At 41.7% G+C, this 27450-nt stretch overlaps 4 protein-coding genes and 4 non-coding genes across 9 annotated transcripts in view; 2 read left to right on the top strand and 6 right to left on the bottom strand.

Annotated features, from left to right (window-relative positions):
* The window catches only part of LOC116393533 (connector enhancer of kinase suppressor of ras 3-like), a 33959-nt gene extending 27286 nt beyond the window's left edge, over positions 1-6673 (bottom strand). The window contains exon 1 of the mRNA XM_031865928.1: positions 6514-6673. Within this exon, the coding sequence (XP_031721788.1) occupies positions 6514-6565 (52 nt within the window). The 5' untranslated portion in view covers positions 6566-6673. The remainder of the gene's footprint in view (positions 1-6513) is intronic.
* Positions 6674-8019: 1346 nt separating this feature from the next.
* Positions 8020-12955, bottom strand: rps7 (ribosomal protein S7). Its single transcript, XM_031866277.1, has 7 exons — positions 12928-12955; positions 12141-12226; positions 11767-11838; positions 11171-11314; positions 10192-10256; positions 8891-9041; positions 8020-8129 (listed from the first exon to the last, which is right to left on the bottom strand). The coding sequence occupies exons 2-7, from the start codon at positions 12213-12215 to the stop codon at positions 8052-8054; spliced, it is 585 nt and encodes a 194-aa protein (XP_031722137.1). The 5' UTR covers positions 12216-12226; positions 12928-12955; the 3' UTR covers positions 8020-8051.
* On the bottom strand, positions 8459-8676 carry LOC116393745 (small nucleolar RNA SNORA73 family). Its single transcript, XR_004213402.1, has one exon. It is a non-coding gene; the product is annotated as a small nucleolar RNA SNORA73 family (small nucleolar RNA).
* LOC116393748 (small nucleolar RNA SNORA73 family) lies at positions 9126-9343 on the bottom strand. Its single transcript, XR_004213405.1, has one exon. It is a non-coding gene; the product is annotated as a small nucleolar RNA SNORA73 family (small nucleolar RNA).
* LOC116393747 (small nucleolar RNA SNORA73 family) lies at positions 10539-10756 on the bottom strand. Its single transcript, XR_004213404.1, has one exon. It is a non-coding gene; the product is annotated as a small nucleolar RNA SNORA73 family (small nucleolar RNA).
* On the bottom strand, positions 11439-11656 carry LOC116393746 (small nucleolar RNA SNORA73 family). Its single transcript, XR_004213403.1, has one exon. It is a non-coding gene; the product is annotated as a small nucleolar RNA SNORA73 family (small nucleolar RNA).
* Positions 12956-13361: 406 nt separating the features above from the next.
* Positions 13362-16067, top strand: rnaseh1 (ribonuclease H1). 2 transcript variants are annotated; one of them, XM_031866180.1, is made up of 9 exons: positions 13367-13424; positions 13601-13697; positions 13990-14114; positions 14408-14587; positions 14750-14849; positions 14937-14991; positions 15081-15165; positions 15266-15390; positions 15765-16067. In XM_031866180.1, exons 2-9 carry the CDS (start codon positions 13633-13635, stop codon positions 15861-15863), a joined length of 834 nt encoding a protein of 277 aa, XP_031722040.1. In that variant the 5' UTR covers positions 13367-13424; positions 13601-13632; the 3' UTR covers positions 15864-16067. The 2 variants fall into 2 exon arrangements, with proteins under 2 accessions (XP_031722039.1, XP_031722040.1); XM_031866179.1 differs by having other exon boundaries at positions 13362-13697.
* A 7342-nt stretch (positions 16068-23409) lies between these two features.
* Positions 23410-27450, top strand: part of myt1la (myelin transcription factor 1-like, a) — a 55039-nt gene continuing 50998 nt past the window's right edge. Inside the window, exons 1-2 of the mRNA XM_031865927.1 lie at positions 23410-23497; positions 25553-25591. Of these exons, the coding sequence (XP_031721787.1) occupies positions 23410-23497; positions 25553-25591 (127 nt within the window). The remainder of the gene's footprint in view (positions 23498-25552; positions 25592-27450) is intronic.

Raw genomic sequence — 27450 nt, 5'->3', positions numbered from 1 at the left:
ACCAACTACAAAATCCTTCATGTTATCTGCAGAATCTAGAGATGGAGAGATAATTGGTTCACCAATGTTTACCGATATCAGGAAACCCTACAACCAGATACAAGTCTCTGATAAACGGATCTTTTCAACAACCTGGCCTCTGTTGACATAGTTACAGTTCTGGACCGTCTCCTAAATTCCTGGCCCGACAGTAACTCAAAGTATTTATTATCAGGTGAGCTTGTGATAAAGTGGGTTAGTCCGTCCGGCTGCAGTCAAACACATGAGGAAGTCAGTAAAAACAGAAGAGCTGCAGGTGAAACTCCAGCTGCCTCATAAACACTCCAGTTAATCATTAATCATTAGCATGAAAGATCAAAACAGACGTCTCGCCTCCAAAGACACACAACTTCTCTCAGGGAAAGACGTTCACCAAACCTCCCACAGCCCACATCATCGATGCATCAAATAATAACAATGGATCTCTTTTGGGATGGACGTTCAGCTGGTCTTATTTCTCTTATTTTAGGTTAAAAAGGACAAGAGTTGGTTATCAAAGCCTCACTGTTGAGCCCTTGTTGACTAGAAGTACACTACTAAGATAGTCTAACTTACACTGTTTTTAAATAAGTTGGGCAACAAGGTTTAGATTCTTTCAATGTATTCTTAACCCGACAAACAACTTGAGGATAATTAATATTGATTAAACCGTTTGAACTATAAGATATTTAAGTGAAACAACAATGACCGCTGTAGTTACAAAAGAGCCAAACTGCACAATAACATTTCTCTGCATTGTGAAACTGACCCGGTTGAACTCTAAATCGCCTGTTCATTGCAACACACACACACACACACACACACACACACACACACACACACACACACACACACACACTGTTGAACACACACTATTCAACAGGAAAAAGGATTTCCTTGAGCAGATTTGTGCTCAGAAGTCTCATGAAATCAAACAAACAGGAATTGTGGGAGTTCACCGTGTGCTGAGCTGAGGGCCCACTTTAACCAGTAACAGCCACTGGTGCAGATCTGTCCTGGGATGGACATTCCACACCGACTATATGAAAACGGATGTCTAACTGGTTAAACCGAGGTAGAGGAGGGGCTGAACCAATTATTGATTTTTCCATAATCGCATAATAATTATCGATACGCATTCCTCACTGCTGGTTTATGGCCATTTATTCTACTGGCCTGTTGGTGGCGCTAACACGCACAGAAGTGTAGCAATGCGCCAACAAAAGGGAGAGAACTAGTAGACCACAGGCTGAGAAACTTCGCACGATTCAAAACAGTAAAAATCTACTTTGTAAATGTGTTGTGAGGAAGAACGTAGACCTTAAACTTGGGTTTTGCTGACATTTAGTAAGCGGATGGGACATTGTTTAGGATGCTAACGTTAGCATGTTGCGTCATTAGTTTCAGAGGTAGCATGTCGTGAACTGAAGGGTTGGAGAAGTAGAAATGTTGACTTGATGGTGGCATTTTAAATCCAAGACCAAGTCCATTAAGTTGCTGCTGGTGAAAACACATTTAGTGATTTTGCTGCTTCAAAATAAAGGTTTTAGAGGCTTTTCGTCAACAACACAAATTTATTTGTTTATCCACCGTTTTACAGCTGACGAGATGGTCACATTTGAAGTGGTAAGTGTGGACACCGTTGAGTTCTGGTGCATCCGATTCACAAAAGACAAGAGTAACCACGACCGTCAACGTTCATCCTCTGGGGATCATGAATGTGGGTCCAAAAGCAATGAAATGAGGGACTTTCTTAGTGGGAACACATCCTGCTGCCGTACGGTTACATCACTACAGACCAGTGCAGCAGGTGTTAATCGTTCAGGTATTTATGACGTTCAGGTGGTTTGGAGCCGTTAGCGCTGACGCAGGCTGAACAAGTCTCCCAAACGGCTTTACTGGGTCCCATTAATGAGGCGTTATATGAATCATGGTGATACTACTGATTAACACAGCTCCCACAGAGTCCACTAATGTACGTCTGTCTCACAGCAGCAGGAACACGGGAAGGTTTGCATTTGTTGTTACTGATAAACAGTTTTTTTTCATTTCAATACATGCGGGAGTTGTTTCTTTTTTACAGTTTAATTACATCTCATATGTCATTAAAAAGCAGCACTATCCTCACAATTTATTTGCTGGAACCAAATATTTGCCGTCATGTTTTTGCATTTGAGTGTTTGGGCTCTACAGGGGTCCTTTGTGAGTATGTCTCCAGACGACGTCAGCATTCCTCACAAGTGAAGATAAAGGCAGGAAGAGGCGCTCAGTGGAGGGAATCATGAACGCTTCCTCTGATTCACCCTCAGTGGCAGTTAAGAAAGATTAGAAATGCATCTACAGAATCCCTCCATCTACATGCACACAAATACCAGTGGTGGAAGAAGTATTGTTATTAAGTCTGGTCTGGTCTGGTCTATCTAGTCTAGGTCTAGTCTAGTCTGGTCTGGTCTATCTAGTCTGGTCTAGTCTATCTAGTCTGGTCTATCTAGTCTGGTCTAGTCTAGTCTGGTCTGGTCTATCTAGTCTAGGTCTAGTCTAGTCTGGTCTGGTCTATCTAGTCTGGTCTGGTCTATCTAGTCTAGGTCCGAAACCAGCTGGAGGTGTGATCACACCCATTAAAATGTTATCAAGCCATTTGTGGTGAAACTAAAGCTGTAAAGTTGTTACTGTTTATGAGTTACGATGGAGGACAGATTATAGATAAGAGATGCTTCCAGCTGTGTGGGCCTCATTGTTTAACAACGGTAATTAACATATATATCTCAGACGAGTGCGAGCTTTGGAAGATCTTTGATCAAATTCTTCAAACTAAAAGCACAATAATGCCGAGTTTCATTTTACTAAGACAACATGAAGAGAGAGGAAGAGGAGGGTCAACGAGTCAAAGCACAAGATAAGAAAATCGGATTTAACTTTTGGAGAAGTGGAAATAAAACACCTGTTTTAAAATCCTCTTCTTCTACATTACTGCCTTTTGTTTAAAGACGTGTTTTCAGATGTTTTAATAGAAAATGACCCCATAAAGATGTTTAAAAGTTCTCAAATTTGGTGGAAATCCAGCTGATGGACCAACGAATAAGAGATTTGTTTTTGGTGTCACAGTTATCGGGCTGGTGGGACTTTTTCTAAATTACTTCAAACATATCTTTTGGTGTTTCTGTGAATATAAATATAAATATATATATTTATGTTGTGATGTGTGACTGCACCTGCCAACCAGCAGAGAAGAATGTATGTGGATTTGTCTGAACACGCTGAGCTCGCTGCCTGAGATATGTGTGTGTGTGTGTGTGTGTGTGTGTGTGTGAGCTACAGCTGTGTGATGGCTTTGCTCCAGTAACACACACACACACAATTAAAAACAGCCACTCAGAGCTGATCTGAGAGCTGCATAGTGGACCATTTGTCTTCAGGCGTCAAACTTATTTTAATTAAAGTATCCAAAATATGTAACATCTGCACCGAACGCTGTGTCGGATTCTCTGATCGTATAATACTGGTATTTATTTTAATTAGTTATCCTCTAATTTAAATGAGCACCAGCCTTTGCAATCTTTCAAATGATCACTTAATCGTGCATTGAGTCCCTGCAAGATTCATCAAGCTTAGTGTAAGACGTTTATTTACGTAACACAGATTAAACTGCTGTGATATTCAGGATTATTCCAGGAATGAAGGATGAAGTGTTTAGTGGTCAGCTGGAGCGGCTCGGTGACAGCCGGCCTGTGGGAACTGATCCCAGATCACACACACACACACACACACACACACACACACACACCGCAAAAATTAAGATATTTCTCTCAACACAACAACAGGATCAAAACCAGGGCGATGACAGACACATTGAAAATGTTCTCACAGATTTGCAGGTTGCGTTTAGATGTTTTTCAGAGCGTCTGCTCATCACTTTCTTGATCTTATGAGTCAAAAGTAAGTGTAAGATCAGTGGGCATGTTCTATACTTTCCATGGTTTTGGAGAGAACGAGCTTAATTGAGCCTCCAGGTCATGTGACCGACCCCCCGGTGTGTTCGTCACTCTTTTCATAGAAGAACAAAGAAAAGGTGTGACGGCCAGATGACCCTCAGTGGAGAGCTGCTACTGTCTGCAACACTCAGCGCTGCACTGAGCCGCTGCATGACATGTGTGTGTGTGAGTGTGTGTGTTGGTGTGTGTGTGTTGGTGTGTGTGTGTGTTGGTATGTGTGTTGGTATATGTGTGTGTGTCGGTATGTGTGTTTGTATGTGTGTGTTGGTGTGTGTGTGTTGGTATATGTGTGTGTGTCAGTATGTGTGTTTGTATGTGTGTGTTGGTATGTGTGTTGGTATATGTGTGTGTGTCGGTATGTGTGTTTGTATGTGTGTGTTGGTATGTGTGTGTGTTGGTATATGTGTGTGTGTGTTGGGATGTGTGTGCGTGTGTTGGTATATGTGTGTGTGTGTGTTGGTATATGTGTGTGTGTGTGTGTGTGTGTGTGTGTATATGTGTGTGTGTGTGTGTGTTGGTATGTGTCGGTATGTGTGTGTGTTGGTATATGTGTGTGTTGGGATGTGTGTGCGTGTGTTGGTATGTGTGTGTGTGTGTATATGTGTGTGTGTGTTGGTATGTGTCGGTATGTGTGTGTGTTGGTGTATGTGTGTGTGTGTGTGTGTTTGCGCTGTCAGACGATCACTTTCCCTCAACAGTAAACTCGTACAAAGATGGAGTGAAGCCAAGAAGAGATTTTTAGATTGAAGGCATTTAGCCTCTGAATACATTTTATAAACCTTTCTCTCTGGGTTCGTATCATTTGAAAGTTACCCATGATACCTTGCAACATTAATCTATACTTTTACATACCTTACTTTGAGTAGAAACATATTTATTTCTCCTCAGTGTAAAAGCCAAACTTGGAGTCAGAAAGAGAAGTAAGAGTTGTTTCTGGCAGCACATGATGAAAAATGTTCAAAATATTTAAGTTATTTATTTCCTATGAACTGTTCACACCGTTTACTTTTGAAGAATATACGGTTTTCTTTCTGCAGGCTCCAGAAAGTAGCTCAGGGAGCCTTCGAGAGCCTTTCATTCATGTTGCAAATGAACTAAACTAATGTAAACTTAAGCTCAACGCATTACGCTGCCGGAGGATTGTTGCACTTATGTAAAGAATCACAACTCGACTGTTGTTTTGTTGCACGTTAAAACATTGCTCATTGTTTGACCTTTAAGGTCATTCTGTTAGTTTCCGGTCCAGAATGCATGAACATCCTGCACGTCTTTTTAAAATAAAGCCGTGATTATGAGCTGTTGTTTTATCAAATATTAAAAAGGAGGATCAGATAAAGACACAAACACAGCAACAGAAACTCTTCTCCTCCTGCTGCTGCTTGTTCAAACCTCCTGCTAATTAAAACCGGTCTGTATAAAACCAGAACCACGTTTTATGGCTGATATTTAATGGTCGGGCCCGTTTATTGCTTAATGACACCCTGTAATAAAAGAAATGAATACTTGGCTCAGTGCCGAGTGTGTAAATATTATCCAGCTGCCACTCAACCGCCGCGTTCACCCAGCGCGCACAGATATGACCGGCAGTCAAATAAATAAAGGTAAACAAGGTAACAACCAGCAGCCAACACACCACACACGCCCGATGAGCCTGGACCTCCACTACACACTTAATGTGTGTTTATATCAGTACTTCATTGGTTAAACTGTCGACCAATTACATTCAAGCAGAGTTCTTGTGCCTCTTTCAGAGAATACAACCAGAACAGACTGACAGCTGTTTTAATATCGTGTGAACGTCACAACTATAACCAGACACCACAACTTCCAGAATTTTTGTTATGAATATACTTGTAATATCCAAAAAGTACTCATTAAGGCTTTAATGTGTACAAACAATAGAATATAACACATAAACTATTAAAGTGGTGGAAAGTACATGTGTTCAAAGTCTGTACAATTTTGAAATACTTGTACTAGTATACATGAGTATTTTTGGTTTTCTGTTACTTCTAACTGAAACTTGTATTTCACTCCAATTCAGTAGAACTATTGTACTTTTTACTGTATTACATTTATTTGACACATTACTTACTAGTTGCTAGATTCAGATTAAGATGACTAAATATGATCAACAAATAAATCATAATATTAGTGTTAAATCAATTAGACTTTATCCCCAGGGATTCACAATCTACCAGCAGTTTATAAAGTATTACATATACATACATACAAAAAGATATATAGATAGTCCCACATATTAAAGTAAAGTGCAAATCAATGCATCAACAATGATAATCCAATAATATAATACAGTTCATATAATACAATTTTGCATAATTATCACTTTTACTTTTGGTACTTTGAGTGTATTTTGATGCTATAATTTAGTACTTTTAATATCATTTTGAATGAGGTACTTTTACATGTAACAGAGTATTTGTACACAGTGGTATGAATACTTTTACTTCAGTGTATTCGGTCACATGAAGATACTTCTTACCGCTCATCCAGTCCACCACTTGCTGCGGGCTCCACTTGCTCACTGCCTCCATGTCTCCGGTGTTTATCTCTCGCTTCTGCAAAAACGACCGAATCAAACCGTAAACCCGTTAACCCGTTAAACCGTTAAACCGGACATACTGACCGGAGGAGTATCCGCTGCAGAGACAGACTGACTCACTGAGCTCGTGGAGAAAGTTTACAGTCACAGCAGAACACATGCGTGTTTAGCCACGCCCCTCTCGTCCTTTCTCCTCCAATCCCATTAAAGTATGTTGATGCTGCGTTCAGGTACTTTCAGACAACACGATGTGAGAATGTGTAGACAGAGTATCACATTAAACACGTCCTCAGCCGCTAATCAGCGCTCAGTACATGAGAGCAAAACCACGAACAGAATTTAACTTTAACCAATAAACACTGAGGAAACACTGCAAAAAGATGTCATTATCACACCAATACATTGACTTTCTGTGAAAACAACCCATTTCCACCTTTAACGTAGTTCCTAACTTGTGATCTCTGACAACAGAGCAAAGCTGAAGTTATCTAGTAATTCATAAGACATAAAACTTTAAAGATTAAAGGAAAAACTGAACATAGTTCAGAGCATCAGAAATATGATTTATTATCACTTTCTCATGGAGCCCTTTAACTTATCTTGTGACCATTTGTATTTTAAAACAAGTTATTACATGAAGTACTTTTATAGCATCACGCATTCTAATGTTCCACATGTGACTGTATTTAAAGCGGCAGATGTAAAAAAAGCTGATTTGTGTGACAGCACCTGAATGCAGCATTGTGAAAATCTGGTGTGGGCGGGGCTTCCTGCTGTGATTCTTAGTAAAGTTTAATAAAAGTAGCGACGGCTCCTTTAAATCTATATTTTAAGTGAATGAGGATGAAACGTTTGTTTTTTAAGATATAGTTACTTTGAAAACAAATACTAAAAAATAAATGTTTTACGTTTAGTGCAGATAAGAGGGTTAAATTCACAATCAAAATGAGCTCTTCTAGAAGCGTCTGCTAAATGACTGTAGTGTAATGTTTGTCTTAAGACGTTTTAAATGTGCATTTCGTCCAACATTAAATCTGCAGTTCGGCGTATTTTTAGTCAATATATTTTATGTATTGAAAAACATCTCCAATAAACAAATTTACATAATTTAATCGGCTTGTAAGATCGTCATATCAAAGCTAAATATTTCTACTTTACAAAAGAAAATATATGGATTTAAAATGTGTTTAAACATCAACTCTGATGCTTTAGTTTTTATTATAAACCAGAAAACATCTGTAAAATGAACATTTATAACTGTCTCTCTCCAAGTGGTGAGAACAAGTCTTGTTTGGCCTGAAGGTGGCGCCAGAGAGACACTGATCCTACTCTAACTTTAAAGAGGAAAACCTGCTGTATATATATTATATAAAGCAAGTTTTGTACCCTAAATAACCAACCTCTGACCACGTTGACTGTGCAGTAATAGAAGTACAAACAAACAGAGACAGTAAACAAATTTATTTTGTCATCTGGGTTTAAAGCTGGAATTCTGGGAATTCGAACACGACGTCTTTGCCTGTGAGTTTCTTGTAGACACCAGAGAACGTCTCCACCTGAGGACAATTAAAGAAAAACACAGCTTTAGTTATACAACTATTATACATAATATATAACTATATAAACTATAAATGTGATCCGATGTGACCGACCAACAGCAGACACTCAATATCTTCTATATTTCAATAAAGACAAGTTACAAGTTAGCAACACCCAGATTCATGTCTTCACTTTGGTGTAAACGTTCTCATAAATTATCTTTTAGTAGATTCTCAGTCGGACTATTCGACCAACTTCAGCACAAATTCAGACCATTAAATGACAAACGCAACATAAAGACATCAAGTATGAATCCACACACAGTAAAGTAAAGATCTGAGACAGATGTTGTGCACTGCATGGTTTAGCCCCCCAGTCACGGCCCCAAAGGACTCTGGGAAGATGTAGGAATATGCAGGACGCCCGTCCTCACCGACCGGTGGCCGGGAACAGAGCTTTGTGTCCGACGTTGTGGAACGGGACTGTACGTCTCAGCGTGAAGCTACGCTCCCATACGCCACCAGGACAGAGCCAGGAGAGCAACCTCCTGGATGACCACGTCGGATTGAACATGTACCAGCCAATGAGTGCACAGGTGTAGGAAATACTCTCCTGATTGGGCGACGGCCGCTTTAAATACGGGTCTATTGTAGTTGAAGTGAGACTTTCTGGGTTCAGAGGTTAATGACGTCACATCATAATTTTTCAGATGTTTAATAGACCAAATGGTTAATGGAGAACATGATGGTTGCAGCCCTGATCGTGTCCCATGACGTACTTTGTGTTCCACGTTGTTCTGCTGCGCCTTGTCCAGGTGGACCTTGATGAGCCGGCTGCAGTCCATCTTCACTCTGATCCTCTTACCAACGATCTCGCTGGGGAACACCAGGTCCTCCAAGATGGCGTCGTGGACCGCGGTTAAGGTACGGCTGAGGGAGGAATCAAGAAAGACTTTAACATTCAACACTCACACAGGCTGAACACCAAGCTCAGAATAAAGTTCTGAGGTGAAACAATGTGCACTGCATGGTTTAGCCCCCCAGTCACGGCCCCAAAGGACTCTGGGAAGATGTAGGAATATGCAGGACGCCCGTCCTCACCGACCGGCGGCCGGGAACAGAGCTTTGTGTCCGACGTTGTGGAACGGGACTGTACGTCTCAGCGTGAAGCTACGCTCCCATACGCCACCAGGACAGAGCCAGGAGAGCAACCTCCTGGATGACCACGTCGGATTGAACACACTGGGTTCATACTTTACACCATCACCTGATTAAATGAGTTTATTAGGTGATTATTGGTTTCAGTACTAGTACAAAACAAAAACAGCAATTTTAAGATGAAGAAAATCTCATTTCTGTTATTAAAATGTTCAAATAATTTATTTAGAAACAAATTTAATCAAATGTTAGATTAAACGATAATTAAAATAATCAGCTGCAGTGTAAACGATGCTTTTAGGGGGATTTGTGAAGATTTCACATATTTTATATTTAAGAACCTACAAACAGATTAAGTTGCTCAACATTAGAGATGGCAACATGAACATCAACTATGTGTTAACACAACTGTATACTGTAATATTAACTTAAAAAAACCTAATAAAAGCTTCTGATAAATTTAGTTAAGAAACTGTTAATTTAAAGGTGACAAATAACTAATTATATATTAATCTGCCGACAATTTGTGACGATTCCTCAATTTGTCTCGCCTATAAAATGTCAAAACGTCTTTCTGAATTTCTCAGATCTTCAGACTTCAAATCACAAATCTTTATTTAAATTACTTGTTTTAGCCAAACAGCAGTCAAAACCCCAAAAATGACTAATAAAACCAGCAAATATTCACCTTTGAGAAGCTGGAACCGGAGATTTTTTTTGGCATAAAAATGGCTCAACTGATGGGTTCTTGTTTGCTTATTGATTATAGTCTCATAATAAAGACGTCATACGACCATTAGTGTTCTTTTCAGTCAGGAGGAGTTTCTGAAATGTGCATCACTGAAGTGTAATAAAGTAGCGAAGACCAGAAAAGTGAATATATACATATTAAATACAATTGTAGTAACATTATCGTCCTCACCTCCTGGGACGCTTCTGCTTATTCTTTGTGCGGCTTTTCCTGGTGGGTTTGGGCAGAATTCTCCTCTAGAAAAACAAGAGAACTCATTAATCTCCAAAATCACATTCACAAACATTTAAACTGAAATAACTCAAGAACAGAAATACCTCATGAACCATAAGCAGCAGAGTCAGACTGGTTATAAGCTGCTGAGATTCATGTTCCTCTTAGTTCTACTCGACGGCTTAAAGTCAAAAAAACGTGCTTCTTTCTGCATTAAATACATTTCAACAGAAAAAACTATCATAACCATGTAGAAGAGTTTGCAGACACGGAATACTGATATTTTCTATTATAGACATGTAAAACAATGTGCACTGCATGGTTTAGCCCCCCAGTCACGGCCCCAAAGGACTCTGGGAAGATGTAGGAATATGCAGGACGCCCGTCCTCACCGACCGGCGGCCGGGAACAGAGCTTTGTGTCCGACGTTGTGGAACGGGACTGTACGTCTCAGCATGAAGCTACGCTCCCATACGCCACCAGGACAGAGCCAGGAGAGCAACCTCCTGGATGACCACGTCGGATTAAACATGTACCAGCCAATGAGTGCACAGGTGTAGGAAATACTCTCGTCTGATTGGGCGGCGACCTCTTTAAATACAGGTCTATTGTAGTTGAAGAAAAACATAAAATTGAACAGCTGCATGTACAATATCCAAAAGTGCAAAATGTTCCTCCACACAGCATTAATCAAACTACAGAGACAGGTCTAATTTCCTGAAATAAGTTGGTGCAACATGTAAAGAAGACTACTATGGAGAGGAGTAGTGAACCAGTAGGAAACACTGGAGGAAGAGCTCCAGTATGGACACAGCATTCCTTCAGCACATCCTCAGGAAGTCCATAAAACTCACATGGACTTGGTAAGACCCCCCCCAAACAACTCTGCAGTATCCACCCAAGGGTGAGAAGCTGAGGCAGACTTCATCCTCCTCACCTGTGCAATGAAGACGACATGCTTCCCGCTGAACTTCTTCTCCAGCTCCCTCACCAGACGCACCTGAATCTTCTGGAAGGACTTCAGCTGAGGAACGGGAACGAAGATGATGATAGCTTTTCTGCTGCCACCAACCTCGATTTCCTTTAAAGAGAAAAAGTCTTTGTATGACCCAAAGAAAAAAAAGCTTTGTAAACATCCCTACTTATTAAAAACATGAAGCAAAAGCCGGTGAATGTTTGTCTTCTTAAGTTAAACTGATATGAAATAATGTGCACTGCATGGTTTAGCCCCCCAGTCACAGCCCCAAAGGACTCTGGGAAGATGTAGGAATATGCAGGACGCCCGTCCTCACCGACCGGCGGCCGGGAACAGAGCTTTGTGTCCGACGTTGTGGAACGGGACTGTACGTCTCAGCATGAAGCTACGCTCCCATACGCCACCAGGACAGAGCCAGGAGAGCAACCTCCTGGATGACCACGTCGGATTGTTTTCCATTTAAGGAGACATTCATGTTTCAATACCAGTGTGACTAGAAGTAAAACCAGCACTAAGGCCGTTATAACGTAGACAGAAGAGTGGAAGTGTCGTCCTACCTTTGCTGCAGTGATGTTCAGCTCTCTCAGCTGAGCCTTTAGGTCAGAGTTCATCTCCAGCTCGAGTAGAGCCTGCAGGGAGATGAGGAAAATCAGCATGGAATAGCTTCATTCATACATTTACAGGCACTGTAATGGTGCATCTATTAAATGTAACAGAGTTTTGACTAACGCAGCTTCTACTCAGTTTATATTTCTGTTTACTTGCAACCGAGCAGGACCAGATTCCTTCTTAAGAACGTTGACAAATTTAGCCAACTAATCTAGGTGATTTTGTCTGTTATTGTTGCAAAAGTTTCCACCTACAAGACAAATATATGCAGACAAGAGTTTTCACTGTTTTCTTCCAGCTATAGACGTGATCTAAACCTTACCTGGGAGATCCCAGACTCAAACTCGTCTGGCTTTTCGCCATTCGGCTTCACTATTTTGGCGCTGGTACTGAACATGGCCGTTGTCTCTGCGAAGATAAAAAAAATAAAGACATGCAAGGGTTACATACACAGATGAACGTTATATCTATATATCTTGATTCCCACATGAATCACTGGAGGAGCTAGCTGCTGCAAACCAGCATGTATACTTAAGCTAGGCTAAAGCTCAATGCTAGCCGGGATAAGTAGCAAGGATAGCCGACATAGGGCAACAGTTAATGGAAAAATATATTCCCACGAGACAGGACATGGAGCCATAGTAGAAACTGTACATACACATAAAGACAAACTACAGGTTAGCTAGAATAACTTAAGCATTAGCTAGCTAGCTGAAATAACTGCTATTTACACACGCTACCTTCTAGCTGAGCAGTTCTACGTTACGAACACAAGTAACTAGTTTTGTTTCTTGAATCTACACATACATAGTTGTGTGTGTATACACACAGAATACTACTTCTTTCGGTATAACAAAGCTGCTATCTGAACACATGCACACGGCCTGCTAGCTAACGTTACTCCACCGATACAAGAAACACCATCCCCGGGAGCTTCTCTACTTTTGTTGTATTTTGTCATATAAAACAGCCATCCATCGCCTGAAACAGCACAATCTAACGCATCAAAGCCTTAAGAACCATTACGGTGGGTTTAAATAGAGATTGAACGACATTAAAGCACATTTTAAGGTAGAAAAGCCAGTCCTGTGAAAAGTAGCACGACTAACCTCTGTCAACGACGGCCAAGGAAGAGGACGGAACATCGCGAGAGTTGGTTTAATCCAATCCGCGCGTCATATTTAGCTATCGCGAGAGTTGTTTGAGTCCACGTTTGGAGGGATAAGAATATCGCGAGAGTTTGTGTTAACACTAACTGGTATATATATATATATATATATATATATATATATATATATATATATATATAAACTTAAACTAATAAATGAATAAAATAATATATATATAAATAAATATTTTGTAAAATAATTGAGTAAAATCAACTGATAAAAATAAAACAGAAATAAAACAGAAAAGCGACCACATCACATAAAAGCCAGTCTGTAAAAATGTGTTTTAAGAAGTGATGTAAAACATCCAGTAGGTGGCGGTATGCACCTTAAATGCCGGTTTGTATTCCGCCATTAAACCCAATGAAGAAGAAGAAGCAGCAAACTAGCTATCTAATAACGTCACTACCTAGTTTTGACATCCTTTTTCTGGCTGTGTAAGTTCACCTTGCTGCTGGATTTTGCCCCACGTTTTTTAGGGGTTTATAGCTAAACACACATTGGACCAGTCAGATTTAAATATATATATTTATTGTGTTTTATTGAGTTAACAAAGAGGATGTCAGCCACTTCCGGTCCGTGATGTTTCGACTGACTGGTCTTTTCGGTGCAGTACGAAGGACCGTCTGCAGCGCTGCAGACATCATGGCGAAGGGCAAGTTTTACTACGCTGTAAAGAAGGGATTCAAACCAGGAGTCTACACTTCATGGTGAGACGGTTTACATCTTAGTGTCAGAACATGTGTTAGTAAGAAAAACAAAGCCTTTGATCCTTTAAAGTGAGTTTCATTTAGCGAGAGGAGCTGCACGACTATTCCCTTCAGATATCTGGTGTTTTAACGTCTCCTTCACCTTTGGCTAACCAACACAATATATAAAAGATCATGTAAAACGGTCTTGTAATCATATTAAGTAGAGAATATAGACATATAAGGTCTGGAAAGATTAGCAGGAGTCCTGTTCAGATTTCATGAATAGTTTCCCATTGTTCCTGTTGTTTAGGGATGAATGTAAGAGCCAGGTGGACAAATTTCCAGCCGCCTCTTTTAAGAAGTTTGGCTCAGAGAAAGACGCCTGGGCGTTCTTCAGAGGGGTCGAACCTGCTGCAGTTCCAGAGGTGAAGAAAGGTAAACCGGTCCAGACAAATATGAAACTCTTCTGCACAACACCCCGAAGAAAACACATTCTAGCGGCTGTAGTTTGTCAGATGTTCAGCTTTATTGTCTTAAGGTCGCTAAGAAGATTTCCCACAGTCAACAATCTTCTCGTAGAAAATTTTATGAGCAGGTTTGTGACCGAAATGTTTTGGGAGGTACCCACACAGGACCTGGATACGTAGTACAGGGTTCTGGATCTAAATGTCACTTTACAAACTATTTCTTCAAGTTGCAAAACAAAAAAAAACTTTTGTGTTTTTCAGTCGCTGAGTGTGTGGAGTCGGCCATCGCTCTGCTTCCTAAAAGAGGCCCGGAGCCTCTGGAGTACATCCCCATCGGTAGGAAGAGGTGTCACTCGGACGAGGACGCGGAGTGTCAACCCAAACGAGTCAAACAGTCGGAGAGCTTGTCTTCAGAAAGCACAGACGGGTTCACATACATGGGTGAGACGATCGCACGTCTGTGGAAATGAGATTAATGTGGACTTTACTGAGCTGTCACTCAGTTCTTTGTGTCTTTTAGCTGCTAGTTAACATGCACTGTGCTCTGTGAAAGTACAAATGGAGGAAACTAGAGTGAATAAATACAACATGAACTCACTCCAGGCGACGCCGTGGTTGTTTACACCGACGGTTGCTGCTCATGCAACGGACAGAAGGGCGCCCGAGCCGGCATCGGGGTCTACTGGGGCCACAACCACCCACTGTGAGAAAACACACCGTTTAGAAGTCACCTTTTTACTGAACTTAAATCTGATGTAATTCGTCAACATTCATCGCTGCTTTCCTGCAGAAATGCCGCCGAGCCGCTGGATGGAAGACAAACCAACCAGCGTGCAGAAATCCAGGTACGTTTAGTGTTCATGCACCAACACGGGCACAACGGTGTGTTCATGGCTGTAACAGGTTGATGAGCTGTTACATGTGTGTGAACCAGGCAGCCTGCAAAGCACTGGAACAAGCCAAAGAGAACAACATAAAGAAGTTGGTCCTCTACACCGACAGCAAGTTCACCATCAACGGTGAGTCGCAGTAAGGAAGTCGTGCAGTGGGTCAGCGAGGAGCAGGTTATGTTGAATCTCACCACCCGGAGAGTTGAAGTCGGCGGTGTGTTTGCTGCAGGTGTGACCAGCTGGGTGAAGAACTGGAAGCTGAAAGGCTGGCGGCTGAAATCCGGAGGTCCGATCACCAACAAAGACGACTTTGTGAAGCTGGACCGACTGAACGCGGAGTTGGAGGTGGTCTGGGTAAATATCAGGCAGTCTCTGGCTTTTTATTGCTGAAGAGTCGAGAGTTACGGGTTTTTACTGTAAAATAAAAATGAAAGAAAATCACCACATTAGTTACTTTCACTTTCTTAAAATCTGTAAATTTAGAAGATTTATTGTTCCTTCAGAAATGCGTCATAACTTTGATGTTACTCTGCCTTCATTGAGTGAATAAATATACATTTATATTTATATATAATCACTGTGTTACCTCCTTCTAGGTTGTCACTTTAAGTGTTGACATCAACATATATTTTTTTAATAAATCCGACCAGCCGAAAATGAGAAATAAACTGGAGGTTATAACATTTGATGACTTTAAAGTTGAGAAAAATTATATTTTTTTCCTCCAGATGCACATTCCGGGTCACGCCGGCTACAAAGGCAACGAGGAGGCCGACAGACTGTCGAGAGAAGGAGCGGCGAAGCGGTTGCAGCAGAGATGCTCCTGAGGTTCAAGAGACTGTTTTCTTCTGGTTTATCCGCCAGTTTGCTGCTTTTATTCAGACGTCTGTTTCTCTTCTCGACGAGCGACTCTGTGACTGAACCTGAAACCCAGAGAGACAGAGAGAGAGAGAGAGAGAAGTCTGTGAGGTTGTTTCTGTTAAATGTTGATTTTTGTTTGTGTTTTTGCTCTAAATAAAGTTTCTGCTTCAGTCGCCTGTTTTTTGTACCGTGTGATGAACATCACAGTCTGATCAGTGTGAGGTTTGTTCTGAGGAACAGAGTGGAGGAGGAAAGGAAAGAAGGGAAGAGAGAGAAGGCAGCAAGACAAGTGACAATAGCTTTTGAAGAAGGAGATGAGCAGGAAGGGGGAATAAGAAATGTTATTAAAAGAGGAGGAGTTTGATTATTTCCAGCTGTAACACAGTGAACCGTCCAGCAGGAGGAGCTCCAGGTCGTCGTTGTGACTCCAGACAAAGATGATTTTATTTTAGGATCTGTTTGACTACCGGTTCACACATTTGATGCATATTGTTTCAAACACGTCTCTGCTTTGGGAATATTCTCCTCAAACTACATGAAAAAACCAGCTGATTACAGTGAAACCCAATTGGGAGTGAATGTGTTTCACACAATTAATCTGCTCCCAGTCTGACAAGCTACTAGTAAAACATGATCACATCAAACAACACAGGTTTTGCTGCGTATATACAGGTATTTCATTATTGTATTCTCATTCCCATGATGAAGACTGAAAAACATTCTCACTGTAAATAAATACTTCTTGTGGAAGATACAGTTGATTTTGAGCTCCTGTTATCTCCTACTGGGTGACTTTACTTTAATAGGATCCTCTTTAGCTTCATCAAACGGAGGCGATTCTGTCTGGGATCCAGTCTCACACGTTAGACAGACAACATGAACACAGATAAGTAAACACAACTTTCCAGATAAGCAATATAACATTTCTCAGTTCAAGAACATGTTAAATAAACCGTTATTACAGTTGTTCAACCCCTTATTGAGAGTAATATGATAAGGAGACTGAGCCAGAAGGAGCTGTTTTAAGGAGACATTTTTAAAGATCTTTACCTTTTATCTATGCCTGTATACTATGGTAATCCAAACGTTTATCCAAAATAAAGGTACTTTAGTTCTGATGACTTAGTAACATGTATATGTATCACAACAGAGCAAAGAAAATACAGACATGGTTGGTTCTGTGAAGAGTATCTGAACACTGCTGCATCTTCATGAGGACGAACAGGCAGCACTTCACCGCTACCGGGTCTCCAACATCTACGTGGACGAGTCGATGGAAACTGCAGACTCACAGATGGAGAGACGAGTGCCGAAGGATCCTTCAGACTGTAACTGAGTTTGGAGAATTTGGAGGAAGGGAAGTTCTGAGGACAAAGAGGCCAAGTGAGACCTGAAGAAGAAGAAGAAGAAGAAGAAGAAGAAGAAGAAGAAGAAGAAGAAGAAGAAGAAGAAGAAGAAGAAGAAGAAGAAGAAGAAGAAGAAGAAGAAGAAGAAGAAGAACTTTTAAAGTTTCTTTTTACGGACAACTAGTGAGCGAACAGTTGCCAGCAGACATGGAGCAACCTTAGCATTCTTTTGGATCCGTGTTTGTGCCCACCGGATGAATGAAAGTCCAACATTTCATTTTCTTCTTTTAGCTCCTGTTTTGGTCTCCACCAGCGCTGGAGAAAAAATGTCTGCTGCTAAACACTTGATGACGGGTTTATAACAGCTGTCTGAACCCAAAATAAACACTTTTGCTGCGATTTAATAGCAATAAACGGATATAGAGTGATACCGAAATAACTAAATAATGATGTGTACAAAGTCTGAATTCATGTTTTGTTAGTTCGCTCTGCAAGAAGACAAGCAAACAACTTTAAAAAATGCTTGTTTTGTGAATGGCGCTCGGATCGATCGGTGCTAAGCTATGCTAGCATTGTAGCTGCTCCATCAACACGTAGATTCGGCAGCATCGTTATTGTTTGTACCATAGACAGTCTATGGTTTATACACGTACATTTATACACATGGTTTCGCTGGCAACGTTCCTGGGAAATAGAGACGATCTCTGGAAAAGTGAGATCCTAAAACACTGGTTCCACCACACAGAACCAAACAGAGGTCTTCCAGATTGTAACTTTAAGTACATTCTGTCAGTACTTTTACTTGAGTAAGCTTTCAAGTGCAATACTTTAACCTGTAATAGAGTATTTTTACATATCAGTTTGTCTACTTTTACTTTAGTAAAGTATCTCAGTACTTCTTCCAGCGCTGCTTCTCGTCTGCTTCCCTCCGGCAGGCCAACTGTACGTGTTCGTAAAACATAATCAGCTTTGTTTCTGCTGATGGAAAACCGAGAGAAAAAGAGACGATCCAGACTCCCCCCCCCCCTCCTCCCTCCCTCGCTCGCTTCCTTTCCTCTTTGTCCTCCTCCGTCCTCCTGCGGCCGGTCGATCGGTCGGTGTCGATGCTGGAAAAAAAAACGTCAGGACGGAGGGCTCGGGGTTCCTCGCTCTGACCCTGAACGCTGCCTCGCGGCGAGCGTGGGGGCGCCACGACCCCGCCAGAGGCAGCCCAGGCTGAGAGAGAGAGAGAGAGAGAGAGAGAGAGAGAGAGAGCGCCTCCTGGAGGTCAGAGGTCACCCCGCAGCAGCTTCACCTCCTCGCTGGCTGAGCCTCGTTAGCGCTCCTCCTCGACGCACACACATTTCTCCTCAGCAGACCGAGCTCTGGCATTGGTCCACCGCTGCCCTGCTGGAGGGGGAGAAGGCCGAGCAAACTGTAAAGAAACTTAACAAACCAGACATTAGAAACATCCTGCGCGCATCTTCACTCGGAAGGTTTTTCGTCAAATTTTAGACCGACGGCGTCTCAAATAAATCCGGAGTGTTCTGCCGGGGTTGAGGAACTCTCTGACACAACAAACCGTCTGACACCGAGCGGAGGATGTTTCGCTAAAAAAAGTGCTCGCAGAGCTAATGGAGGAGAAAGAAAAACTTCATGCAGCAGCTCGACGGAGAATAAAACCCCCCAGATTACGGCTGGTGTTGTCACTTAAGTCCAAGTCCCACAAAAGTTAAGAGTTACAGAGTCCTGCTCGGTCTCTGAGGTCGTGTCTCAGTCTCTGAGCTCACGTCTCAGTCGCGGAGTTGATTTCCATTGTTGAGGTCAGTTACCGAGGCCGCGAACACGTCACTGAATTCTACTTTAACGCCATTTTTCAAATCTTCACTTTTGAGGAGATGGAACGTGAGGATATTGGGTAGTTTTGCTTGATAAATGACTGTCAGGAGTCATCTATTACCAGACATTCCTGTTGAATACCTATAAATGAAATGGTTCATCATCTTTGTACTCGTCTCTGAGTTTAAATCCAAGTCACTGATGTTTGAGATGCCGAGGTCGCAATCTAAAAGAACGACGCGCTCATGTCATCGTCGCCACCGCCGAGTTAATATCCAAGTCTCAGAGGTCACATCTGGAATAGATGAGCTCATGTCTATTTTACTAAGCTCATGTCCGAGTCAGCGAGGTCAAAGTCTCTGAGTAAAGTTAGGGGTCGCTGACATCGTATCGCTTCATCCAATCCTTCCTTTCTGATCCGGCACCGAGAAGAGAAGATGAACAAAGTGGTGTCTTTGTTTCCATGACAGCTGTCCGTCCACCTCCTCTCTCCTCTGCCAACATGATGTTTGATATGAAGGGAAAAGAGAGTTTCTTACAGCTTTTTTTGGTGTGCTTCTGGCTCAAAGAAATCTCCGGATTTGTTAAATGAGGATCGTCAAGGACCTGATTTTTACCTCCGACTTGTTTTTCACAAACCAAACGCAGCAGCAACTAGAAGGTACGAGAGGTCCGAGAGAACGACGTGCTCGTCAAGAAACCAGATTTATCTTTGAGACCAAATCTCTACTTCATTACTTTAATTAATAACGCTGCGATCAGACTATAAAAAAAAATAGCGGCACAAACTGAAAGCTTTTTCAACCTTGCTCAAATTATTCATCATATTTTTTTATAGAAGAACAACATAAAGCAGGTTTCTCTAAATGCAGCAATTACATATAACGGCTTGATGACAGAAACCTGTTAGTGAATGTTAGTTTTACTTGTTTATAATGTGTATTATGTTGGTTTTTCACCTTAATTTATGTGCAAATCGTTGTTGCTACGAGGTGTAAGAGCTCTGTCTCCCTCATGTCCTTGCAAGTGCCTTTTAATTTAGTGAAATTACCCTTTAAACCATGAAATATTGTGCATATGGACAACATCATCCATGCATCTGATGGGCTGCTGCATGTAAAGACTGCATCTCCTTGTGTTTAGTGGAGGAAGCTTGTTGTTCAGTCAGGTCAGTGAACTCACCACAGGCCTCCGTCAGACCTCTCTGCGTGGAGCCTGATCAATTTCTTCATCATGCCGACCGATCGGTGTATCAGCTATTAGCAGCTTGGCAGGGTCCCGTCATCGGGGGCTTCATTATCTCGTCTCCCCGCTGATTTGCATCGTGGACAGAAACCCGCGGATCAATTCGTGCCCTCGTTGGAGAGTCTGGTTTGCGCTCTGCATCCCTGCAGCCATCCAAAGTTTTTACTCCAAAAATGAGAGTTCCAGCATTTGGAAATTATGACGCCTACTCTGATTAAGGAAAAAAAAAATAGGCTTGAAAGTAAAACTCATTATGGAAATATATTGAACTTATTGACTATTCATGGGATTTGTCTGCAAATGAGGAGACAGTCTCCGGGATGGTGTCTGTGGTGTTTTGAAACACAGAAAGGTGACGTTTCTTTTGCTTGCTCAACGGGTTTTGAATCAATCAGTAATTATTTGTTCTGGATGACTTCAATTACAACGTGAAACACGTGACACGTCGAGACATTTTTTCATACTTATCAACAATAAATCCCATAAAAAGACCAAAACTAACAATCAACGAGAGGTCCTTGAGCATGCAGCCATAAAATGTGGACAGACAGACAGATGAGAGCACACACGCACACACACCTGAACACATGATCTCCCCACAGGTTCTGATGGAGATAATAATAAAATGAATGATTGGCTGGATGAGATTCAGCTGCTTTGGTTTCAGGGTCCTGGTACTGTGTGCATGATGGGACACTTGATTGTTAAAGGTTCTGTAAAGTGAAGCCAAAGCTTCATGTGTTAAAGCTGCATTCTCTCTAGTGTCCACCAGGGGGCGACTCCTCTGGTTGTATAGAAGTCTATGAGAAAATGACTCTACTTCTCTCTTGATTTATTACCTCAGTAAACATTGTAAACATGAGTTTATGGTCTCAATCTCTAGTTTCAAGTCTTCTTCAATACAGCATGATGTTCATTTAGTACATTATGGTCCATTTAGAGTCACACAGACCATAAAGCAGGGGATGCTTTAGGGCGGGGCTACACGGTGATTGACAGGTCTCAACCAGAGACGTATACAGCGTCTCTATGTCGCTTTTGTTTTGTACATTTTGTACGTTTTTCTCTTAATATTTCTTACAGGGCAGCCTCCTAACAAAAGCAAATCACTCTAACTTATTTATTAGCCAATCAAAACCTAAGATTGTTTCTGTTATTTTTTATACTCGAGGCCATGGGGGCTTCTTAGTTCTTTTCCCCTCTAGTAGGTCGCTTCAAATTAACCGACCTTTTCCACAGGTGCATCCAATAACATGAATAATGGCTGCATTCCATTCAGGTGAGCAGGGTCCTGGTGTGAGTCTCTGCTAACTCACTGGTGCGGGCTCAATGGCACTCTGTCATTAAAATGTCTGCAATTAAAACAGCAAACAGCGTGCACTAACTCCTCGCTTTTTTTTGGATACTTCTGGGGGCTGAAACATTTTGAGACCCGTGCGGACCTCGGGGCCCGAGGCGAGGCCAAGGTCGGCAGGGTTGGAGGTGCTGCAGTGCCATCCGTCAGCTGCCAGAGCTCTAATTATGCAGCAGAGTCCTAACCAAGCGTGAGATGTCATTACACAGATGGAGCTCCGGAGGAGAGGGAGTCTGTTTGTCTGTCAGTCTGCATCTGTGTTCGTCTGTGTGTGTGTGTGTGTGTGTGTGTGTGCATGCCATCAGTATCTGAGGCAGTGTAGCTGTAGAGCAGCAAAGAGTCTTAACGCTTCCTCCTTCTGTAGCCTAGAGGTGAACAGTTTGGAAAGTTCAAACCTTTTTTAACCAAAACATATAAATGAATCTCTCGGAGAACAACTTGGTACATTAGAGAAGTGTTGATGTGTTTGTTATATTGAAACAGAATAAAAGCCAGAATTATCATTTAAAGAACTATTGACATCAGAGGAAAACACTCAGCTGACTGCAGCATCACACAGACACCACTTTCACCTCCTCCACCAAAAACTGACTCATAAACTTCTTTTTAATTGCTGCGCTCAGTGTTTGAACTCTGCACCGCGAGCGCCCGCCGTCCTCATTATGAGGAAGAGGTGAATTGTGGGTAGAATCTGCGGGTGGTTCGACAGCCCGCTGTGAACGCTGATGTTTCAGGAGGCAGGAAACAGAGAGACGAAAGAGGAGGACGGACGTGACGGGAGTGGAGAAGGAGGTGGAGAAAATAGGAGGACATTTGAGGAAATATAGGAAGACAAAGATAGACAGAAGGAGAAGGGGGAGGATGAATGAGGAGGGAGGAACTTCAGGAAGAAAGATGGAAAAGACGAAGAGGAGGAAGAGTAGGGTGGTGGAGGGAATGGAGGCAAGAATGATGGAGAGAGATGGAGAAGAATCAGCTGGAAGTGAAAAGATGAACATCTGTAAGGAAAGACACTGACGGGATGGAGAGAGAAACAACGTGACTCAAACATCAATCACGTGACGAGGTTGTCCCGTTACAGGAGATGGTGCTGAATGAGGGAAAGTCTTTCATCTTTATTTTATTTATTCTTTGGTCACAAAGCTTCACCTGAATGCCACGTGTCCCTTCACACTGTAAAAACATATTATAAAATATATTTCAAAACAAGGCTTTTATTAGATTAGATCATGTTGAGTTCATTTCAGTTCATTTTCAGAACAAACCTGAATATATTTAATACATTACATAATATATTACATTAAGGCTTCACATGAAACAACTTAGTTAGGTTTAATAAAAGATGGTGAAATACTTGAAGGAAAGATCATCGTGTGGGTTAAAATAACTACATCATTGCTGTTACTTAAGTACTCAAGTTACGTGACAGTTAAATCAACGTTGGCTTTGAATCTCACGGGTTTCCTGGCTGAACGATCTCTGTTTGTTGGACCCATCTACCTCCACTCCTCTTGTGGTCTTTATATTTCATTCTTTATACTTCATTACATTGATATCCATCTGGTGCATTATTTTTAGTAGGTATAGCTAATGATGCTGGATGAGACCAGCCTGAACCGTGTTGATTAAAAAGTACAATATTTACCTGTGAAGGAAACGTATGAAGGACGGTCTCAGCACTGTATTTAAACGCAGTACTTGTATAACTGCACGTGCTCTGCTCTCAGCACTGCGATGTGTTTGGTAGAAATGGGACAGCGAGGCGCTTGGAGCTGCCTGCTGGCTGTTAAAAATGCTGTGCAGGTCTGCAGCGAGCTGAGATCCAGTGAGGCCGACGGTCTGAATCCCAAACACACATCCTGCCTCACCAGGATACACCTTCATCCACACGTTCAGGCGTCACAGGTTGTGTTTTTAGCACAATAACACATGAAGTAAAGACAGAATTCTGTGTCATATTTGGAGGGTAAAATCTGCTGTTTTATCCTCATCATCAGCGAGGGGGGAAAGGGGGCTGATGGGAAACGTGGTCTTTTTGACGAAACACAAACGATGACGGGCAACATATCGTGTGCTCCTGCTGCAACACTTGATTACAGGGAGCCAAAGTGAAGCCCTCTGAGATCTGCCACAGGCCAATGAGCATCGGCATATTTCTACATAAATTAGCTTTCTTTTTTTTGTTGGCTGGTTTCTTCACTCATATCTCACTGGTATCAAGTGTTTCACATCGGTGGCTTCAGGGGGAGGAACAGGAGCTTCCTCTGTGATTCAGTCTGCAGTTAATACGGGGGATAATTATTACGTGGGCGCGTCGTAATTGACTTAATAAATGAGAAATATCTACAGTAATCTCTGTTTTTAAAGCTGGGAAATGTCCACACAAAAAGAGATGTTTTTTTGGGGCGACCTTTCGCAGGACGATTGGTTTTTATCGGTGACCTTAGATTCAGATCCCATTGTGACATGCTGCCAGCATCTTACTATACGCAGCAATGATCCACAGACTGTGTAGTAATAAGTAGAAGATATGTTTTATAGATTCTCGCAGCGCTGGGGTTCTGTAATCGTTTTTGTTTCGATTCGATTCGTGTTGTGCTGCTTTTGTGTCTGGAGAAAAGAAAGCACTGACAGGCGAGGGTGTGGGTTTGGTTTCAGCGACTCAAAAATTAAAATGGATCTAGTTGTCATGACAGATCGGGCGTGCTTTGGGTGATAAGCAAGGGCATCCCGAGAGGCAAAAGTCAGGGCAAAAAAAAGACTCACAAATGACTCATTACCGATGAGTAACAGTGAGAATTATGCCCACAGTAACGACTGCAGGCAGATGAGTGTGTGATCAACATCTTGAGACTTTTTCAACAGCTTCTCTCGTCTACAAGTAAGTAAGTGATACCCAGGCGGCAACCGCCGGTTCTGAAACGTGAAGCCAAAGCTTCATGTGTTAAAGCTGCATTCTCTCTAGTGTCCACCAGGGGGCGACTCCTCTGGTTGTATAGAAGTCTATGAGAAAATGACTCTACTTCTCTCTTGATTTATTACCTCAGTAAACATTGTAAACATGAGTTTATGGTCTCAATGTCTAGTTTCAAGTCTTCTTCAATACAGCATGATGTTCATTTAGTACATTATGGTCCATTTAGAGTCACACAGACCATAAAGCAGGGGATGCTTTAGGGCGGGACTACACGGTGATTGACAGGTCTCTACCAGAGACGTACACGGAGTCTCTACGTCACTCCTCCTCAGTCCAGATATGGTCACTTCCTGTTCACTGGTTGCAAAAGAACAAGATGGTGACGAACAAAATACCGAACTCAAGGCTTCAAAATCAACAAACCAACGGGTGACGTCAGGATGACTCCGTCCACTTCTTATATACAGTCTGTGGTAAAACCTAATGCTGGGTGAGGTAACAGCCCGACCCGACAGACGTAGGGCATCGGGGATGAAAATGGCCGTCGGGCACAACAAATGACCGTTTTATCCCGTTTAGTGGACGACAACGGACTTCCAAAAAAAGCGCGTAACAATTATTCTCTCTCGTATAATACAATGAATTGTTCTGTGACGTTGACCAATAGGAGCACTGCGCGCTCTTCTGCCTACACCAATACAATCTTTTATTTCCTATAAGAAAAATAAATTATAAATGACTATGACAAAGTAAAAGGGTAACATTTAGTATTTTTGATAGTTTACTGACTTCAGAGATGTTGAAAGGATTTTTGGGATGGTGGCATAAAGAAGTAGTCCAGCTGCTAAAATCAAACTAGAAAGGGATCTGTATCTGTCAATATGGATCATCAATGATCAGAATTAGTATCAGCTGCAAAACAAACGTGATCAGGGATCTAAAAGTTATATTTACTCCCTTTTTTCTTTTGTGCAGATCCGATCCGTGACTCCGATCCGTGGTACGATCAGAACCGTGAGTTTTATGATCCGTTACACAGCTAGGAATGACCATTTAATTATGGAGAAATACTTCCAGGGGCTTTGAATTAAATCTTAATACGAGAAGGCAGGAGACTGGAAATCATAATCAGACGTTTGAGTGTTGCGATATTGTTTCTCTTCATTTATGGCAGCTTCCTTCAGCAACACAGACAGACAGCGCCGTCTCTGTCTATCTGTCTCTCAGCTGTATTAAATGTTAATCAGCCTCCTGCAGACTCAGCTGCTCTCTCCGGCTTCGTGTTTCTTAATTCAGCTCCAAATCTTCTCCTCATTCTGTATGCAGAAATCAGCCTGAAAAAAAGAAAAAGAAAACCCTTTTTTCAAAGGCAAAACCCTGCAGAGAGACACGCCACGCTCCCTAATGCAAGGTAGATAGACAGAGAGCTATTTATAGAGTTTGTCCTGAGGGTGCCACCAGAGGAAAGGGCATGATGGGGTCATCCTCTGGGGAGCTTAAAGGCTGCCAAAACATTTTATGGTAATTTGCCCACTATTGCTGCCGATGTTAAACTGTGCCCTGATGGTGTCTCCAGAGGAGAGGGTCACCAAAAATGATTGTGGTTCATCCTCTGGGGATATATTATTGTCCACAGCATATTTCATGTTATTTTTGGTCGGTAGTTGTTCTGATGGACATCTCTCTGTGAGCAGAGCAACAATAGCATCACATTAGAGTCGTGTTTGTGTCTGTAAGTCCCACAGTCACTCTGCTTTCAGCTCTGTTTTGGTATCCACCAACTGAGGAAAACTATTTAGCTCCTAAATGCTCCACTTGTGTCATCGGCTCGTCTGTAACTTCGTCCGTCTGAATTCTGTCTGATTCAAATGATGTCTTACAACAAGTCACTCCTCCTGTAAACGCCTGTAAATTTCCACTTGTTACATGAATACAGTCTTTTCACAGGAAACTACTTAGTTATGTTAAAGAAAAGATCGTGAAATACTTCGTTAGGTTTAGTAAAAGATCGTGAAATATTTAGTTACGTTAAAGAAAAGATCGTGAAATACTTTGTTACGTTTAGTAAAAGATCGTGAAATACTTCGTTAGGTTTAAGAAAATATCGTGAAATATTTAGTTAGGTTTAGGAAAAGATCGTGGTTTGGGTTAAAATAACTATGGTAGCGTTACATCGTTGACTTCTCGTTTCACACGAGGAACGATCAACGGTCTGGTCTCCTGGGTCAAACACTGTTTTTGTTTGTCCCATCCTACTATGGATGGATTTTTGTTGACGAATCCTGGTTCATGATTACGTGGATTAAATACGAATTGACTTCCTGGGATATTTACAAATGACAGCACACTAATTTAAAGCTACGAAAGCAGTGTGGAAGCAGCCTGAATGGGTTCATCAGTGCTTGCTTTCTTAAAAACAACGGCTGGAAAAAAAGGTTGATGGGACTGAAAGAACCAACCCCAGATCTACTCTCGTTTTGTCCACTTCGTGTTTTGTCGCTATATTTGTCGCTATGTTTTTTTTTCTCTGAGCTGTGTTCACCATTTTCGTAGCGTCCTCTTGGATGCGTGCTTACATCTGGCACCTGTTCACTACGTTATAATGATTGTTATGATGAACTGAAGTGATTGAGAGGGATTATACACATTGTTTTACAAGGAAGATCCTAGTTATTGCGCCTTTAACATATAATAATATATTATAATTTATTTATATTTTGTACAATTATTCTAAATCTGCAAAGTAACTAATAGCAAACGTTATGAAATAAAGGCAGTGGAGTAAAAAGTACAATATCTCCCTTTGAGATGTAGCAGAGTAGAAAACAACATAAGATAATACGACTGTGTGCGTGTGTGTGTGTGTGTGTGTG

The sequence above is a fragment of the Anarrhichthys ocellatus genome, unplaced genomic scaffold, assembly GCF_004355925.1.
Source record: "Anarrhichthys ocellatus isolate YVR2014 unplaced genomic scaffold, GSC_Weel_1.0 scaffold34, whole genome shotgun sequence".
Taxonomy (NCBI): domain Eukaryota; kingdom Metazoa; phylum Chordata; class Actinopteri; order Perciformes; family Anarhichadidae; genus Anarrhichthys; species Anarrhichthys ocellatus.
Note: the sequence above shows the minus strand (reverse complement) of the source record. Positions and strands in the feature narration are given on the sequence as shown.